General features: G+C 39.4%; 1 protein-coding gene across 5 annotated transcripts in view; it reads right to left on the bottom strand.

The window, feature by feature from the left end:
* The window catches only part of ULK2 (unc-51 like autophagy activating kinase 2), a 123,813-nt gene that overhangs the window by 34,913 nt on the left and 67,848 nt on the right, over positions 1-21,052 (bottom strand). For 4 of the 5 annotated variants that reach the window (XM_053930761.2, XM_053930760.2, XM_053930759.2 and 1 more), the window contains 6 exons: positions 20,147-20,292; positions 15,864-15,944; positions 12,907-13,193; positions 11,878-12,065; positions 11,399-11,502; positions 8,074-8,103 (listed from right to left, as the gene is read on the bottom strand). In XM_053930761.2, the coding sequence (XP_053786736.1) occupies positions 8,074-8,103; positions 11,399-11,502; positions 11,878-12,065; positions 12,907-13,193; positions 15,864-15,944; positions 20,147-20,292 (836 nt within the window). The remainder of the gene's footprint in view (positions 1-8,073; positions 8,104-11,398; positions 11,503-11,877; positions 12,066-12,906; positions 13,194-15,863; positions 15,945-20,146; positions 20,293-21,052) is intronic. The other variant, XM_053930758.2, reaches the window with a different exon arrangement.

Below are 21,052 nucleotides of genomic sequence, written 5' to 3'. Positions count from 1 at the left end.
TTCTTTAAAAGACTAAATTATAACAATGTATCAGTGAGTTTCTAACATATACAGAATTTATATAACAATATTTGCACTAAAAATTATTAGAAAGAACCAAATGGAAATTGAGCTATATAGGAATAATGCATCAGTATTTCATTGGAATTAAGTTAGTGTAAAGCTGAAGTAGACTCGAATAACTCATATATATTATAAGCTAACAGTAAGAAAATTAAAAGGTGAAAAACATCATCATAAGGAACAAAATGTTCCACTGGAAAATATTCACTTAATGCAAAATAAAGCAGTAAAGGAAGAACAGAGGAACAAAAAAAGACATGACATGTATAAAACACAAAAGTACAAGGCAGATATAAATCTAATTATATTAGTAATAACATTAGCCCTGGATGGTGTGGCTCAGTGGATTGAGTGCTGGACTGTGAACCAATGGATCACCAGTTCAATTCCCAGTCAGAGCACATGCCTGGGTTGCTGGCCAGGTCCCCAGTAGGGGGTGTTCAAGAGGCAACAACACTTTGATGTTTCTCTCCCTCTCTCCTTCCCTTCCCCTCTCTAAAAATAAACTCTTTTAAAAAATTAGTAAAAGTTACTTTAAATAATTAATAAAAGTTAAAAAAACAATAACATTAAATGTGAGTAGACTAAACAATCCAATCAAGAGGTAGAGATTGTTAGACTAGATTAAATAAACAAGACCAACTACATGTCTTGTACAGAAGACATACTTCCGATTCAAAGATACAAACAGGCTGAAAGTGTTGGGAACTGCCCTGCCTGGTTTCAGAAGCTGTAAAGGCTTAGTAGAAAGACCTTGGGACTGTAAGCCACTAAGGAGACAAAGCTTATCTTCCCAGCAGGGGCACCACCTCTGCTGCCTTTAATTTGCCCTGCTTGTTCCCAGGTGGATGACTGATTAGCCAATGATGGGTAAGATTCCTCAAGGGAGGGATGACCTAAGACAGGCTTGGTCATGATGGGGCCAACAGGGAAGGACTTGTCGGGCTATAGAAAAGGGAGTGATGGACCCTCACCCCTTGGCTTTGACATAGCCTGAATCCTCATTCTGTCTATAAGACGTCTCCTAATCTCTTGGCTGCCTTACTTCCCCTGACTGACTTAAGCCTGAAACAATGACAGAGGGCAGTGCAGCCCTGGGCAAGAAAAGGCAGTTCCCCAGGGCTATCAGGTCTAAGAAAGAATGCATAAAATCCTGTGAAACCTGTTTTGCTAGGAATGCCCTCAATCTTCTGATAAGAGTCCAAGCATAAAATGAGTTTGTTTCCTAAAGTTTTATGGCCCTTTAGCTATCTCAGAATAAGCCCTCATAGTTTTTTAAATGTTATCTATTGTTTGATCATTACTGCCTAACAATGATTGATGAGCTTTACCTGTATTCCTGTGGAAACTGAACCCAATAAAAGCCCAATAGAGGAAAAGGCTCAAGGCCCTTCTCCTCTGAGACTGGCCACCTTTTCTCCCCAAGCAAATCATGTCTTGGTAGACTTATTCTCATCCATGGCAGCCAGGGCAGGGGGAAAGGGGGAGCCCTGTGGGCGGAGCCCCCCACCCCATTAAAGTAAAAGGATGGGAAATGATGGATCATGCAAACAACTACCATAAGAAACTGCACAGGTCATATTAATACCATACAAAATAAACCTTAAAAATGTTACTAGAAGAACATTTAATAATTTAAAAAGCATCACTTAATCAGAAAGATATAACAATTATGAACATATTGTATCTAACAATAAAACCCCCAAAATACATGAAGCAAAATGACAGACTGAAGAGAGTAACAGACAATAGTAGTTGGATAATTCCCTACTTTTTTAAAAAAAAGATTTTATTTATTTCATTTTTAAACAGAGGGGAAGGAAGAGACACATCAATATGTGGTTGCCTCTTGAGCACCCCCTACTGGGGACCTGGCCCAGAACCCAAGCATGTGCCCTGATGAGAATCAAACCAGTGACCCTTTGGTTCTCAGGCCACTGCTCAATCCACTGAGCCACACCACCCAGGGCTCAATTCTCTACCTTTAATAATAAAATTAGTAAGCAGAATATTATAAAGGAAATATAAATCAACTGGACCTAACAGACATCTATAGCACACTATACCCCAAAGTACCAGGACATACATTCTTCCCAAGCACACATACAATACTTTCTGAGACCATATTGTAGGTTATAAAACAATATTCGATACATTTTTTTAGAGCAGGGACTCAACTTTTATTGCTGAACCTCAGTGCTTACGTGGGGGCAAACTCCTAGCAGGCTATTGTTTGTTGGCTGAATAAATAAACGGACTCAAGGTTAAGCTAACTGTATAGCGTGCAATAGCATATCAGAAATAAGGTAATTTTGTCAGTCAATATAACATCCATTACATATGCTAACCTATACTTTTATTTATTGATTTTAGATAGAGAGAGAAAGGAAGAGAGAGAAACATCGATTTGTTGTTACATTTATTTATGCATTTATTGGTTGATTCTTGTATGTGTCCTGACCAAGGATGGAACTTGTAACCTTGGTGTATTGGGAGAACCCTCTAACCAATTGAGCTACCCAGCCAGGGCCACATATGCTCATCTATATTTTTCCACATAAAAGTGATAAATTTACCTAACATAAGATACCTAAACATTAAAATACTTACCTAATACTAAAATACCTAAACATTAAAAGACAATGTCCATACTTGGTAAACTGGGTTATTATCTGTCTGAATTAGTAATAGTAATTATAAATTACCTACATACCATATTACTTAGAGTTCAGAAACATTATAAATTTACTGCCTGACATACAGCAGATGATCAAAACATTTGTTGAAAGAGAAAGAAATACACAAGAAAAAAAATCACAAGAATATTAAAATTTCTACTTCAGCACCTATAACAATTTAATATGTTATCTCTATCACTTTCCTTATTCTAATTCTCAACATGTTTCCTATTTATTATCTTTATTTCCCAATTATAAGATTCGCAAGAGCAGGGGTTGTATTTATCTTGTTTCACCACCCTCTGTATAATGCGTAAGAAAATCTCAAACATTTATTGGGTAAGTAATAAATGTTATTCCTATTGCTAACAAAGAAAATGTTAATCTATCTAAAATGAACTTTGTATAATCACCTCTAGACTGTTTAAAGACATAAAAAGTATTAAACCATAATTAACTTAATCCTGTCTGGAATTCTCAAAACTGTTCCAGTGTGTATACAATTTACAAACATACCCATCTTCCAGTGCAGCTTTCTGCTTTGATCACTAGAAACCTTTCAAAACTATCACTTTTTTCAAACTTTTACTATGTAAGCTCATTCCCAAGGGCATAGGCCTCTAAAAATCTCCCAAAATCTACATACTACTTTAGAATTGTACAGAGAAACATGTTTTTGAGCAAAAACGGGTATAAAAATATGCAATTAATATAAACACATATGCAGAAAGGGTTATTTTGTTGTTGCTTAGTTTTCTTCAATTAATTTACAGAGCATTCACTCCTTTAAATTGAATTTACTGGGGTGACATTGGTTTACAAAATCATACGGGTTTCAAATGCACAGCTCACTAAAACATCACCTGCACACTGCATCATGCATCTATCACTCCAATAACGTCTTTCTATCCCCATTTTCCCTCTGCCCACCTCCACCTACCTCCCACCCCCTTTCCCTCTGGCTACCACCACACTGTTGTCTCTGTCTCATGTATATATGTTTTCTGGATAATTCCTTCACCTTCTTTCACCTAGTCCCCCAACCTCCCCCTCCTCTGAACCACCTTTGATTACTTTTGAAATATGTCAATTTGGTCTTCTGAAAATGGTAGATTGTTAGCAAGGAGTTAAAAATTACTCTGAATATGCTTAAAGCCTTCTTATGCTTTAGTGATTTTTATACTTTATTCTTTACACTTAGTAAATCACAAGATATTTGAAATATTGGAATAATAAATTCCTTTTGTGTTTTCTGTAGACATGTAAAACTTTCTTAAAACTTTCCACCTTCCCAATAGTAAAAATAGAGATTTCTATTTTTTTAATTTTTAAAACGATTTTATTTATTCATTTTTAGAGAGAGGGAAAGGGAGGGAGAAAGAGAGGGAGAGAAACAGTGATTGGTTTGCCTCTCACATACACGCCGACCAGGGACAGAACCGCCATGTGCCGAGACCAGGAATTGAACCAGTGACCTTTCACTTTGCAAGAGACACCCAACTGCTGTTTTCCTTCGCAACACTGATCAGGGCTGGAGGTTTCTTTTATAGCATTCTTAGATTTTAGTTTTCATTACTCTGTTGACATTCCTTATGAATGGCCTAAGTTATCATGTGTATATAGGTGAAGAGATATCAAACAGCTCAGATCAAAAAATATATTTTTGTATGAACACTTCACAATTTCCTCCATCATCATTCTCTGGCTCAGTGGTAAAGTCAGAAGCATTAAATGTAGCAGAGGATCCAAAAGAAGACACAGAATCCATGTGAGGGAAGCAAGGTAGATAGAAGTGGGCTCATTTTTACTGCAATGAGGCTCATGCTGCTTCCAAGCTTGGAGTTTACCTTGTTAATGAAAGAAGATGATCCAGTAACCACCCTGGGTGACAACTGATGCACCACAGTCACCCACTCCCTCACAGCCTCCCTTGTCAGACGTGCACGCCACCTTCCCAGACTTGGATCATAAAAACAGCACCCTTCTAAAGAGTGGTCATGAAAGACCCTCCTTTCCTAAGGGTCAACAGGCACAAGCAAGCTCTGCAGGGAAAAGGTGTTTCCAGGGAAACTTAAGAGCACGTGGGCCTTCAGAGATAAATTTAGGGGTCAGGACAGACTTCATAGCTGACACAGTGCCTGGGAGATGCCAGTGTGCCTGGCAAGGCTGTGGGCACAACAAATGCCCCTTGATGCATTTTAGATGACTGAATTCCAACAAAGCAGTTCTCCAGCCAAAATAGAATAAAGTTAAAATCAACACTAGAAGGAAATTTAATGGACTTAAATATGTGGGAAAAGAACAACTTTCAAATAACTAAGGTCAAAGACAAACATCACAAGAGAAATTAGAAACTACTTAACATAAAAGAAAATAAATATACAACATACCCAACCTATGGGATGCAGTGCTTAGGGGGGATTTATAGCTGTAAATGCCTAATAAAACTGAGGAAAGAGCTCAAATCAATAAACTAACCTCCTACCTTAATAAACTGGAAAAAGAGCAATCCAACCCTAAAGCAAACAGAAGGAAGGGGTAATATGGGTTAAAGCAGAAATCAGTGACACAGGAAATCAAAGAACAGAGAAAATCAACAAAATCAAAAGTTGGTTCTCTGAAAATATCAAAATTTACAAATCTTTAGCTAGACTAAGAAAACAGAGAATAAATAATAAAATCAGAAATAGAAGAGTGGACATCACTACTGACTTAGAGAAATAATAATGAGTTTAAAGGAATACTATTAATAATTTTATGCAAACAAATTAGGTAAGTTGGATGAAATGAGCAAATTCCTTTGAAAGTGACAATTTAAAAATCTGAATAGATCTATAACAAGTAAAGAGAGTTGAACCAGTAATCAAAAACTTCTTACAAAGAAAAGTCCAGGCCTAGAAAACTTGACAGGATAATTGTACCAAACATTTAGGGAAAATCAATTCTTTATAAACTCTTCCAAAAATCGATTTTGCACTTCCAGCCAAGATGGAGGCATAGGTAGATATACTGCGCCTCCTCCCACAACCAAAAGAAGGACAACAATTTAAAAACAAAAAACAATCAGAAATGACAGAAAATTGAACTGTATGGAAGCCTGACAACCAAGCAGATAAAGAAAAAACATTTATCCAGACCAGTAGGAGGGGTGGAGATGGGCAGCCGGGAGGAGAGGACTCATGGCAAGGCAGCAGCTGGCAGACCCAGCAAGGTTGCGGATTCTGGGGCAGGGTGGGCAAAGCTGCAGCTGGCCAGCGAGGCAGCAGGAGGTGGACTTGGTGATAGACCACTCAACCCAGAGTTCCAACATGGGAAATAAAGCCTCAAACCACTGACTGAAAACACCTGTGGGGGTTGAGGCAGCAGCGGGAGAAACTACCAGCCTCTCAGGAGAGGTCGTTGGAGAGACCCACAGGGGCCTACAGCATGCACAAACCCACCCACTCGGGAAGCAGCACCAAAAGGGCCCAATTTCATTATGGGTAGCAGAGGTGGTGACTGAAAACCAGCAGAGAGCAGAGCAAGCGCCATTGTTCCCTATCGGATCCCCCCCCCCCACCCCCACGTACAGCATCACAGTGCAGTGACCAGCGTTACCCTGTCCTGGTGAACATCTAAGGCTTTGCCACTTTACATAATAGGCGCTCCAACACACACAAAAAATGGCCCAAATGAAAGAACAGATCAAAGCTCCAGAAAAAATACAACTAAGCAACGAAGAGATAGTCAACCTATCAGATGCACAGTTCAAAACACTGGTAATCAGGAAGCTCACAGAATTGCTTGAATTTGGTTGCAAATTAGATGAAAAAATGAAGGCTATGCTAAGAGAAACAAAGGAAAATGTACAGGGAACCAATAGTGATGGGAAGGAAACTGGGACTCAAATCAACGGTGTGGACCAGAAGGAAGAAAGAAACATCCAACCAGAAAAGAATGAAGAAAAAAAATTCAAAAAAATGAGGAGAGGCTTAGGAACCTCCAGGACATCTTTAAACATTCCAATATCCGAATTATAGGGGTGCCAGAAGGAGAAGAGGAAGAACAAAAAATTGAAAACTTATTTGAACAAATAATGAAGGAGAACTTCCCTAATCTGGCAAAGGAAATAGACTTCCGGGAAGTGCAGGAAGCTCAGAGAGTGCCAAAGAAGCTGGACCCAAGGAGGAATACACCAAGGCACATCATCATTACATTATCCAAGATTAAAGATAAGGAGAGAATCTTAGAAGCAGCAAGAGAAAAGGACACAGTTGCCTACAAAGGAGTTCCCATAAGACTGTCAGCTGATTTCTGCAAAGAGACCTTACAGGCAAGAAGGGGCTAGAAAGAAGTATTCCAAGTCATGAAAGGCAAGGACCTACATCCAAGATTGCTCTGTCCAGCAAAGCTTTCATTTAGAATGGAAGGGCAGATAAAGGGCTTCTCAGAGAAGGTCAAGTTAAAGGAGTTCATCACCACCAAGCCCTTATTATAGGAAATGTTAAAGGGATTTATCTAAGAAAAAGAAGATAAAAAATAGGAACAGTAGAAATGACAGCAAACTCACAGTTATTAACAACCACACCTAAAACAAAAACAAAAGCAAACTAAGCAAACAACTAGAACAGGAAAAGAACCACAGAAATGGAGATCACATGGAGGGTTATCAACAGGGGAGTGGGAGGGGGAGAGAGGGGGAAAGGATCAGAGAATAAGCAGCATAAATGGTAAGTAGAAAATAGACAGGGCGAGGGTAAGAATAGTATAGGAAATGTAGAAGCCAAAGAATTTATATGTATGACCCATGGACATGAATATAGGGGGGGAATGTGGGAGGGAGGGGTGTACAGGATGGAGTAGAGTGAAGGGGGGGAAGTGGGACAAGTGTAATAGCATAACCAATAAACTATATTAAAAATAAAGTAAAATAAATAAATAAACTCTTCTAAAAATATAAAGAGTCATGAACACTTTTTAATTCACACTCTGGGGTCAGTCTTACCATGGTATGAAAACCAAATCACAAGAAAACTATAGACTAATAACTCTTATGACTATAGATGTAAACATCTCAAAAAAATACCAGCAACCTGAATCTGGCAACACCTAAAAAGGGTTATACAACAAAATGGAGTGAGCTTTATCTTTGGACTGCAAAAGGGGTTTAACATGCACAAATCAATTAAAGTAATTAATACATAACACTCAACACAGCAGGAACAGAAATGAATTTCCTTTCCCAATGAAGAACATCTGTGAAAAACCGAAAACTAATATCACACTAAACTGTGAAAGACTAAAAGCTTTTTCCCCCTAAGATCGGGAAAAAGACAAGGATGTTTGCTCTTACCACTTCCACTCAATGTTGTATCAGAGGTTCCTGCCAAGGGTAAATGAGCAAAAATAAATAAATAAATAAATAAATAAAAGGCATTCATATTAAAAATGAAGAAGTAAAACTACCTGTGTTCTCAGATGGCATGATCTTGTATATAGAAAATCCTAAATAATACACTAAAAAACTATTTGGGCGTACAATCAATATACAAAATCAACTGTATTTCTTTATACACTGGCAATAAACCATCTGAAAAAACATTAAGGAAACAGTTCCATTTAAAACAGCATCAAAAGTAGTAAAATAATTAGGAATAAATTTAACACAAGAAGTGTGGAACTCCTATTCTGAAAACTATAAAACACTGATGAAGTAAATTAAAGAAGACCTAAATAAATGGAAAGAAATCCCATGTTCATAAATCAAGACTTAAAATTGTTAAGATGGCAACATTCCCCATATTGATGTACAGATTTAATGAAATCCTTATCAAAATTCTGGCTGGTTTTTGGAAACTGGCAAGATAATGCTAAAATTCATGGCCCAGAATAACCAAAACAATCTTGAAAAAGAACAAAGGTGGAGGCCTCACATTTCCTGGTATCAAAATTTACTGTAAAAAATAAAATTAAAATTAAAAATATTTACTGTAAGGCTATAGAAATCAAGGCAGTATGGAACCAGCATACATATAGACATATAGATCAATGAAATACAATTAAAAATCCAAGCTAGAAAAAACAATTCAGTGAAGGAAATAATAGTCTTTACAATGAAATGTGCTGGGAGACCTGAATATCCACATGCAAACAAATGCAGCTGGATCTATACAACATCTTATCCACAGAATTAAGTCAAATGGATCAAAGACCTAAATGTAAGAGCTAAGCTACAAACCTCTTAGAAGAAAGTACAGAGTTAGGCAAAGTTCAGATGTTATTTAAGAAGGGGCACCTAGGGAAATTCAAAAGACAACAGGGAGACAAAAACAAGGACATCAGAGGAGAGTTTAGCCTCTGACACAGCTATAGCAAACACTAAACAGCCTAACTCCTAGTCCAATTAACAAAAAAACTTCACACTATTCAACTCAATTCCTTTTGTCCAGTGTATCATGTCTGGCTTTCAGCAAAAAACTAAAAGGCAAGGTAAACGCAGTTTGAAGAGGCAGAGCAAGTGTCAGAACCAGACTCAGATGCAGCACAGATATTGCAAATATCAGAACAAAAATTTAAAATAACTGTAGTTAGTTTAAAATAACTACAATGAATATGCTAAGGGCTCCAATGGAAAAAGTAAACAACACGTAAGAACAGATGGATAACATTAGCAGAGAAATGGAAACTCTTAAGAAAGAATAAAAAGGAAATGCAATAGATCAAAATCACTTAAACAGATGAATAATGCATTTGATGAGCTTATCAGCAGACTGGACATGGCTGAGGAAGGAATCAGCAAGTTCAAAAATATGTCAACAGGAACTTGCAAAACTGAAAAGCAAAGAGAAAAAGAATTAAAAAAAAAAAAGAAACAAAACCCACAGAATATCCAAGAATATGGGATAACTGCAAAGGACTAACACACGCGCAGTGGGAATTTCAGAAGGAGAGAAAGAGAAAAAGGAACAGCAGAAACATTTGAAGTACAAATGACTGAGAATTTTTCAAAATTAATGACAGAACTAAACCACAGCTCCAGGAAGCTCACAACACCAAGCATGATGAATACCAAAAAATCTACATCATATTCAAACTGCAGAAAATCAAACACAAAGAAAAAAAAAAATCTTGGAATAAGCCGAAGGAAAAAAAAACACCTCAACTAGAGAGGAACATGGGTAAGAAATATACCAGACTTCCCTTCAGAACCATGCAAGCAAGACTCAAGCGGAGTGCAACAACAGGTCCTACAATATTCCCTTGTAGAAGGGCACCATGTTCAATCAGACATTTGCTAGTCCAGATACTACCTCCTTTGGATGCTCACGGGAAAGTCAAATAAAAAATTATACTGTTACAAGAAACCTCTCCCTGTAACTGTAACACAGCTTCTCTGTGTCACAGCTCCCAGGTCACAACAGACCTTGGCCCAAGAGGAAACCAATTCTCAGAAATTCTTTGTGGCTTCCCAAAATGACTAGTTCTATACATTTGATATGCATTAAGGTGTGTAAAATAGTAAAAACTGAGATATTAAAGTGACTGGAGAGTTGAGCCACTACTGTATGTTTACCCATTTCCTACTCCTATGTAAGATCTTAATAAACAATTATGACTTTTAAAAATAAAGAAAAAACAACAATATATAGGTTTATAATAGTGAGTCTAAAATTTAAGTGTACTGAATAATCATGTTGCAAGCTTATTAAAGGTATAGATTCCTAGAATCCAGTCCCAGAAATTGTGATTAAACAAGTCTAAGTTAGGATCTGGAATCTGCCCTTTGTTTGTATTTTGTGACAAGCAGTTGAGTAATCTAGACGTGTATCCATAGATGTAACAGTCCCAGGAACAACTATGAAAAGGCTAGGGATCTCGGTGACCTATGATTTTTTACAGGATCGACTGCTGGGTCAGAAACGCTCAAGAGTACACATATGTTTAAAGTTACTGGCTAGTAACTTTAGCCAGTATTATCCTACTGATAAAAACAACCTTGGTCAGAAATCCTTCTCAATGCACAGGCTATTGATCATCAAGATACTGAATGAGCCCCTATCTTGATGGGCTATTGAGATAGAAGATAAAGAACAGGGACAGCATGAAAAAATCCGGGTCACTAAGTGCGTGCTCTATGGACAGAAGCAGTTATGTTAAACAATTACCCCCAGCACCAGATACTCATGTACTAACCCCTGGAACCTTCAAAGAGGCAATGTTACATGGCAAAAGAAAATGAAAGTTGCAGATAGAACCAGAATTCCTAATCAAATGACCTTAAGATACAGTGCTAATCCTGAGTTACCAGTGGGTCCCTATAATCACGAGGGTGCTTGAGATGCAGAACAGGGAGGCAGGTCAGAGTCTAGACTGGCCACTGCTGGCTTTCAGAGTGGGAGGGGGCATGAGCCAAAGAAAGAGGGCAGTCTGGAAGCTGCCAAAGCAAGAGAACCCACTCTCCCCTAGAGTCTCCAGAAGGACCGCAACCCGGCTGACACCTTGGTTTTAGTCCAGGGAGACCTATTTCAAACTTTTGACCTCCAGAGCTGTAAGATAATACATTTATGTTGTTCTAAGCCACCAAAATTGTGGTAATTTATTATAGCAAAAATAGGAAATTAATGCATAAGCTAACCTGCCCCCATTCCCGCCCCCCCAAAACAACTAGATTTTCTTACCTGTGTCCATTGGTCGTTCTGCATTTAAACTGTCTGTGCTGCCCTGATGTCCACCTAGAGGTGTCTTTACTTGTTGATCAGATAACTTCCCAGTACTGACAGATCTAAAAAAGAAGAGTGATATTAATAATGAAAAAGTATACTTAAAAGAAATCCAGACCTTTAAATAATAATGATTTGAGCCAAGCCATAAAAGGGTTACTGGGAAGTCAGAGAACATGAAGACAAAAAAAAAAAAATAACAAACGATTCAAGGTAGAGATAAACTTCATTAACCCAAATAGACAGAGATAGAATATTCAGGAAATGCAGAGCTCTGTATCTACAGTTAAAGGAAGCATCTATGGTTTTCAGACATTATAAATGTACACAGTTCATATCCAGCTACTAAACTAATTTAATCTGTTGCTTTTATAATAGAAATAAACATACAATTACAGTTTTCATGTTGAACACTGGAAGGAAATGGGGTCTTTTACCTGCCAAACACGGCCTTGCTCTGCTGCTCAGCCTTCTGCCTCTCACTTCCTTGCGCTAAGAGACAATGAGAGCATTCTCGTGGCTCACTCCCGTCTTTACACTGTCCTTCAGGAGGCCCATGACGAGGAGCCAGGGCTAGCAGGTTGGAAGATGCTTGTGTTTTAGGGATTTTGAAAGGAGCTGTGGTCTAGAGAAACACAAGTAAGTTAGTTATTAAGATGTATAAAGTGCTCAAGTCTTGCAAGGCTGTGTGGCCCAGCAGTCCGGAGGAGACTCTGGAGTCCATTGGACCTGGATTTAAATACTGGCTCTTCTACTTACAGCCTCTATAACTGTGGACAGTTCAATGGAATAATGTCTATAAAGCATTCAGCAAGTACAGGGCCTACCCGTGCCTGGCACACAGCAAGTGTTCATTGAACTGTAGCTATTCCCTTCATGAATCCTTTCCATAAAGTACTTACTATGCTAGTTCATGACCTACTGCAGAGAGTTCAGCTAAGCTACTCCATGGTATTGTACCTCCATGCCCATTCTGTTTGGCCAAGTGGAGTGCAGGGACCTTAACTGACCCTAGCCCGCTTGCAAGCGCACACCCTAGATAGCAGTCTACAGCGTCACAGCAAATGTAAGCTCCTGAGGTGATTCCCCACCTCCCAGGATCTTTTCCTTGTGCACCCCTTAGATCAGACCCCACGGAGCTTACCAAAACCCTGCTCTTTTGGTTTGAAATGACTGACCCAGTCTTAGCTGGGAACCCCACAACACTCCACCCACGAAGGCCATGTGCACAAGTCCAGGTCCTCTCTCTCCGGGTCTAAGCCCTGCCTGCAATTCCCTGGGTCCCCTCCCCCTACCCCAGGGTGTGCAGGGTTTTTCTTTCAGGACCTGTGAGGAACAAACCTCGATTTCAATTTCTCTTGTGGTCTGTTGTGGAACCTTGGACCTCCATCTGGGACCCTGTGCTTCACTTTGCCAATGTTATTTTAACCAAGTCATAACACTTACAAAAGGTTTAATAAACACACCTTAGTAGGAGAGCCAATGATTGTTGGTAAAGGGGTTTTAAAGAACCAGTCGGACCCCCGTGGAGAGGACCCCGTGTGTTTGGTGGGAGAAGTCCCAAGGCTGCCAGGCCGGCCAGGCTGAGGTGAACCACTGTGTGCGGTTCCCATGTGGGCTTGGCACACAGGGTCCGAGTGCTGCTTCCTCAGCTTCTGCTTGTTCTGGTGAGCATCGGCGAGGGTGGGAGCGCTCGGCAGCCTGGCCCCCAGTAGGAAGGACTGTGGTGACTGCGCCTGCGGCCCTGAAGAACCTGCCAAGGACACGGGTGCAGCGTTTACCCAAAGTGAAGAAGTACAGGGCAAAAACATAAGAATTAAGAAGTTGGTTCTTAAAATGAGAATTCCAATGTACATCGTATTTTTCATGCGATATTCTAAAGGTGTTTACTTGGCAGGAGACTATTTTTTGGTATCCTTTATAAAAACAGTGACAAGAAAGAACGCAGCTGTTTTAACCAGCAGCTAGCAAATAACTCAGATTTATGTAAGGTCTAATCAGACCTATGGGGAACCATTCCAAGCGTGGGAAATGTGGCCCAGCCCCGACTCAGAAAAGCCAGTGGGGAACGAGGTTGGTGGGCAGAACCCACGCTAACGAATAGGTTCTGGCGTGGCGTAGGTTCTGCCGTGGGGAATCAGGCTCTCATTGTACCTAGGCCGCTTTAAGACTTGCTTTTTGCTAAAACTCCCTCACCCTGAATTGAGGCACCAAACGTTTACTGCATATCTTTAAAGTAACTTCCTAAAATCTAAGCTGAATCTTCCAAGGACCAGTGTAACCAGCTTAACCACTTTTTCCTTTACATTTGCAAATATCCTTCCTCTTTTATGTAATTAGCAACACCCTCTCCTTTGTTTTCTGTAACTGCCTAAAGTGAACCTGTGCATAGTAAATGAGGATCATTCTCAATGTAATGTGCCCAGAAAAGCAATAAAAACCTGTCAAGGCAAGGGTCGATGAGCTCTCTCCTCTTGAGAGAGTAGCCGCACCATCCATTTTCCTCCACAGGACTCAGTAGTCCATGTGTATTTGTCTATTGCAGCCACAACACACGGATCCCGCCGAGGGCCAGGATCCCTGTCACAGACCCAACAAGAACTATATAGTAAATGGTTAAACTTCATGAAAACAACAAAAATCTACAATGAACAAGATGATCTGTCCATTTATACAAACACATACTTGGGTATATCAATGTATTATTCCCTTTTCTCACATTGCAACTAAAATAAACTTCAAACTAACCCAGAAAAAACCCTTATTTAAAAAATATATATATAAAGTGTAAGAAAGACTAGAAGACTAAAGTGTAAGACTAAAGTGTAAAGTCTTCTTACACTAAAGTGTAAGAAGACTAGGTGTATTAGAAAATACACCTCTGCAGACTTTCATTTAAAAATAACAAGCTGATGGATAATTTATTAATGTTGTCAATTTTATTAATGAAATTCATTTAAAAACATAAAGTATCAAATTCTCTACAAAGAAAATACTTGTCCACAGATATTTTTGACTCTTCAGGGGATATGATATCAAGGGCCTGGGAGACAGTCTTGTATGCTACACACCTGGCAACAATAAGGGAACTGACTGACCCACACAACTTGTTGTCAACCTAAGGTCCACTAAGGCTTGAGCTCCAGTTACACATACATTCTTTGGCATTTCCTGCAAGCCAAACTACCACCAAGAACATTAAGAACATACAAATCTTATTAGTGATCTATAACCATCATCTTTCCAAAAATGAACACCAGTAGGAGCTTTTGCTACTGGCTGCTCTTGGTTTAATCTCATCCTAAATTTGATATTTAATCTTTTAGAACAGGGTTCAACCAAACACACCCACAGACACACCCATATATGCATGCATATATGTGTATATACATATACATATACACACAAATATGTACAATTATTGGCAAAGTGCTATCTCTGGAAAAAGCTAAGTTTTACACTCTCCTAAGAAACACAGAATCCCTTCAACTGACCAACTCCTCAAATGCACATACAATAAGATTTGACTTTAAGAAGTATTATTTAGCCCTAGCTGCTATGGCTCAGTTGATTGAGCACCAGCCTGCAGACCAAAGGATCAAAGGTTCAATTCCCAGTCAGGGTCACATGCCTGGGTTGCAGGCCAGGTCCCCAGTTAGGGGCGTACCAGGGGCAACCACAGACTGACATTTCTCTCCCTCTCTTTCTCCCTCCCTTCTCCTTTCTCTAAAAATAAATAAATGAAACCTTAACAAATATATAATTTACATAGAACTTTGGAGGCATATGTTTTATAATAAAGCAAAAAAAAAAATGTTTCTTTTTTTTTTTGATGCTAACTGGTAGCTCTTATCAAGAATATTATTAATCAGCCCTGGCTGCTGTGGCTCAGTTGGTTGGAGCATAGCCCCATAAACCAAAAGGTCACAGGTTCCATTCCTGGTGAGGTGCAGGTTTGGTCACCAGTCGGGGAGCTTACAAAGAGGCAACATATCAATGTTTCCTTCTCACATCAATGTTGCACACTCTCTCTCTCCCCTCCTCCACCTCTCTCTAAAATCAATAAGCATGTCCTTGAGTGAGGATAAAAAAAACAGTATTAATAATCAAAGTAACGAATTTTCATTCCCTAGGTTGATTTTCATTATCTGTGTGACAGTGACCAAAACCTAGTTAAGGTACTTAATTCTTAAGTACCTTAAAATAAGTCTTAAGGTACTAAGACTTATTTTCGTAACAGAATCATATACACAAAATGAGATATTCAACTGCCTGACTGCTAAAACGTAATGAACAAGATTCTAAAAAACAGGACAGCTGAGAAAATACTTCATACCAATTCTATTCTATAAGACTAGAAAAATATAACTCAAATCCATTATAACAGGATTAAAATTATCACCATACCAAATACTCTTCCTACCTGATGAGTTTCGGCTTCTGGATTCATGCCCCTGAGGATATCCACAGCAGCACTGGCTGAAGTGCTCAGGAATGGTACCAACTATAAAGAGGGAAATGGGGAAAGGAAAGAGGAATGATTCAAAACCAGTAAAGAACAGAAACAGGCAACACATGCACAAATTGCACAATATAATATAGTTTACAAATTTAATTAGCAAAGATTTAGTTCAGCTAACACTGACTAAGCAACCAATGTGCTAGGTACACAAAGATCAAAAGTACCTATGATCTGCCTTAAAACAAGATCAGTAGGAAAGAGAGTCATGTAAATAAATCAATGCCTGTAACGTACAAAGAGTTTGTACACACTGGATGGGGTTTGTGGAGATGACCAGCAGAACAGCTGCTGCCCCTCTGAGCCACTACTGCAGCATGCTCCCCAGGGCTGCACCCAGCCATGGGCTGCACCCAGCCATGGGCTACACCCAGCCATTGACTGCATGTGGTTGAGGCACTAATTCAGGCCTATTCAAGCAAGTTAGGAAGTTTGGACAACTTAGTGCTCAGGGACATTCCTTCAGCCTGGCTGAAATCTTCTTAGCATTCACTATTGTCAGGATTTCTCCCTCCTTCCTCTCCCCCAGATAGAGGTCACATCTGCATGGTGGACTGAATGGCTCCCTGTCAACTCCTGCTTTCTTCCCTTTGCCCATCACAGGTTTCCCCAACCCGTCTCTTGCACATCTCTGTACCTACCTTCTTTGCATGTACCTCTAAGAGCCCAAACCAACAAAAAGAACAGTTGGGGAAGACTTTAGGCAGTTTAAGTAGACAAGAGACATATAAGGTCTGTCCAGAAAAAGTTCAACCATTGTTAATATAATGAGAATGGCCCTGGCTGGTGTGGCTCAGTGGATTGAGTGTCAGCCAGCAAACTGAAGGGTTGCCAGTTCGATTCCCAGTCAGGGCACATGCCTGGATTGCAGGCCAGGTCCCCAGTGGGGGGTGTGGAAGAGGCAGCCACACATTGATGTTTCTCTCTCTCCCCCTCTGTCTAAAAATAAATAAATAAATAAATAAATAAATAAATAAATAAATAAATAAATAAAATATAATGAGAATGGTTTGCGTGACATTGATGCAATCTGGCAGCCAAGGAAAGAGGACTGGAATGCACATGTGTGAACAATGATGACTTCACTGTACTGGTCAGTGGGGGCAGTAGATGCCATTGAGTGAGCATGTGTCACATTCAAAATGACTGAGCGAGTAGAGCAACAAATCTGCATCAAATTTTGCATTAGCTTGAACATTCCTCCACAGAAACTATTTAGATGATTCAGAAGGCTGCGGCTATGGGCAGCTGGTAACTGGCAGCTTTGTCATGGCAGCCTGAGAACTAAAAAGTCTGTGGTTCTATTCTCAATCAGGGCACATGCCTGGGTTGTGGGTTGGGTCTCCAGCTGGGGACATGAGAGAGGCCACTCAATGTTTCTCTCACACATCGATGTTTCTCTCCCTGTCTGTTCCCTTCCCTTCCGTCTAAAAATAAGTAAAAATAAAATCTAAATTAAAAAAAACAATTATAGGGAAACAACAGTAGAGTGGATTAAGCTGAGAACCAAATAATAATTTGGAACATAAGGAAGCAAAAAACAACCAAGCAGAACAAGAAGAAAAGAGAATCTAAAAAAACATGAGGATAGCATAAGCAGCCTCTGGGCCAACTTCAAGTGCTCCAACATTCGCATAATAGAGGTACCAGAAGTAGAATAGCAAAGGCAAGAAAATCAGAAATCTATTGGAAAAAATAATGAAAGAAAACTTCCCTAATTTGGTGAAGGAAATACACATGCAAGTCCAGTGAGTTCCAAACAAGACGGATGCAAAGAGGCTCACTCCAAGACACATCATAATTAAAATGCCAAAGGTAAATGATAAAGAGAGAATCTTCAAAGATGCAAGAGAAAAGCAGTTAGTACAGTGGAATTCCCAAAAGACTGTCAGCTGAGTCCTGGCTGGTGTGGCACAGTGGTCTGAGTGCTGGCCTGAAAATCAAAAGGTCACCGATTAGATTCCCAGTCAGGGCACATGCCTGAGTTGCGGGCCAGGTCCCCAGTTGGGGGCATGCAAGAAGCAACAAATCGATGTATCTCTCGTACACCGATGTTTCTCTCCCTCTTTCTCCCTTCCTTCTCTTCTCTCTAAAAATAAATGAAATAACCCTGGCTGGTGTAGTTCAGTGGATTGAATGCAGACTGAGAACCAAGGGTCACTGGTTCAATTCCCAGTCAGGGAACATGCCCCGGTTGCAGGCCAGATCCCCAATAGGGGGGGCCCGAGAGAGAGGCAACCATACAATTGATGTTTCTCTCCCTTTCTTTCTCCTTCCCCTCCCCCTCTCTAAAAATAAATAAAATCTTTTTAAAAACTGAAATAAAATAAAATCTTAAAAAAAAAAGACTGTCAGCTAATTTCTCAAAAGAAACTTTGCAGGCTAGAAAGGATTGGCAAGAAATAAGCAAAGTCATGAAAAGCAGGGACCTACAACTAAAATTACTCTACCCAGCAAAGCTATAATTTAGAATCAAAAAGCAGGTAAAGAGCTTTCCAGACACTAAAACACTAAGGAGTTTATCATCACCAAAACATTATTACATGAATTGTTAAAGGGACCTATTTAAGAAAAAGAAGATCAAAACTATGAACAATAAAATGGCAATAAATACGTATCTATTAATCTAAAAAACAAACTAAGCAAACAAGAACAGAGACATAATTACGGATGTGGAGAGCATTTTGGAGGTTGCCAGATGGGAGGAGGGTTTGGAGGAATGGGTCTGAAGAGGTGAGGGGATTAAGAAGTTAAAATAGGTAGTTACAGAAGAGCCATGGGGATGTAAAGTACAGTACAGGAAATGGAGTAGCCAAAAAAATACACACGACCAATACACATGAACAAAATTGTGGGGATTGCCTGAGGGAGTGGGGAGTACAGTGTAGAGGGAGGCAAAGGGGGAAAAATCAGGACAACTATAATAACATAATCAATAAAATATAATTTAAAATAAAAAAAAATAATGAACCCAAATCTGAAATAAAAAATAAAAACAGCTTCAAGACCATTTGCAACAGATGATATGCCGATACTAACTTTTTTAAAAAAAATAAACATTATCTTTGTGGGTTTTTTTGTTTTGTTTTGTTTTGAAATCAGGGCTTCTGGGCACTACTTCAATCCTTCTTGCTCTGCCTCCTCCCAAGATTCCTTTCCATTCCCTGTGAGCCCTACACCAGCAGTTTTGGCATATTTGTACGTACAGTGGTACTTCAGATCTCGTCATTAATTCGTTCCAGAACTTGAGACGAGTGCCAAACCCGACCAGTACCGAATGTGACGAGTGATGAAGCATTTTCTCTTGCAGGGTGGTGTCGTGACTTGTACAAGTTATATCAAGTGTGATGAGTCCTGAGCAAGCACTGAGTGCTGAAACATCTTCTTTTCATCAAATGCAGCAAGTACAAGGTTTAACAAGTTCTAAAGCCGACCAGTTACCGAGGTGTGCCTGTGTGTGTGTGTGTATCTTTTTTTTTTTTTTTTCCAGTTTTGAGATCTGCCAGCACTGGGCCCTCTCAGTGCTACCTTTCCTTCCCCACCTTATCGATTTCTCACAAGTTCTGCTACCTTGGGTGCTCTGGCCTCTCTCACATGTATTCTGAAGTTGAAGCATTTCTTTTTCTCTTAGTTTCACTAAAACTCTCCATTGAGATGTGTGTTTATGTTTGGTTGGGTTTTTGTTGTTGCTGTTGTTTTGCTGTTTGCTTTTGCTTTGTTTTAGCATTGTTGTTGTTGCTGTGCATGGTTTCCAGGAGAGGTGGGAATTGTAATGAAGCTGTCACCCTATCCCTCCAGGGGCTCTCTGACCTCGGATGGATGCAGCACAGTGCTGCTATGTACTCTATCGTCTTTTCAACCTCATAAATCTGAGTGGTAAGTAGAGAAGGTGTTTTATATACTTTAACTTAGGGTTTCTGACTTTGTATTTAGAGCCCAAACCCAATGGAGATACTTTTTATCCATAAGATCCTTTTGTATTATTATATTTCCAATAGACACACTAGCAGATTTATACAGAGATTCTCAAGAGTGATCAGGAAGCAGGGTGTACTTGGAGGGGTGGGATATGGTTCCCAATCAGCTGAGACTCACTGTCACTGTGAGCCAGTGTTTCCAAAGAGAGTGTCATGTCAGATCTGTCATAGTGAAAAGGGATGAAAACAACTGCTTTAAACTCTCCTTACCCAAAGGGGAAGGTGAATAAGGCCTGGAAGACCCAGTAGAGAGTCTTCGTCCGACTGTCTGCATTGTGTCTGCTGGCGCTGGGGAGCAGGAACCCACCCGGAGAAAGCCCATTGGGCTGGTGTTAGACCTCCGTACCATTGCAGATCTGAAAAGAAAAATATAATGACTTCCTATCTCACAGGTTCTATAGCTATTTCTATATTTTTTCCTGAAACTTCCTAGAAATATGCCATGGAGTAGATATTTTAAAAAGCATGTAACACACGTTGTGATTGTGGTGCATGTGTGTAGTGGGGGAGGCTCAGCGGGGTAGAGGTAGCAGAGGGTCCGGGAGGATAAATGGTAATGGAAAAAAATACAATAAAAAACAATGTTAAAAATGTAACAGTCATATGGAACAAACATAAAATGTATGAAATTACATTTAGTGGTCTCCCTCTTATCCTTGCATCCTGTCTGCCTAATTCTCAACACTTCCTCAGTCCTACTCAAAAGGTTATCACTGTTTTTAGTTTCTAATATCCTTCCAGAGTTCCATAATTCAAATACAAACAAACTTAAAACTGAATATACAGCTGACCCTTGAAGAACACAGATCTGAACTCCACAGGTCCACTTACATACAGATGTTTTTCAGTAATACTGTAAATATATTTTCTCAACAATATTTTCTTCTCTCTAGCTTACCATATTGCAAGAATACAGTAAACAATATATATAACATACAAAATATTTCCTAATCGACTGTTCATATTATTGGTAAGATTTCTCTTAACAGCAGGCTATTGGTAGTTAAGTTTTGGGGAAGTTGAATTTTTGACTACACAAGGGGTTGGTGCCCCTAAACCCTGTACTGTTCCAAGGTCTGCTATGTAATCATACTATCATCTTATTTTAACAAAGGT

This window comes from Desmodus rotundus, chromosome 9, assembly GCF_022682495.2.
Source record: "Desmodus rotundus isolate HL8 chromosome 9, HLdesRot8A.1, whole genome shotgun sequence".
Taxonomy (NCBI): Eukaryota; Metazoa; Chordata; class Mammalia; order Chiroptera; family Phyllostomidae; genus Desmodus; species Desmodus rotundus.
This window is presented reverse-complemented; position numbering and strand designations above follow the sequence as displayed.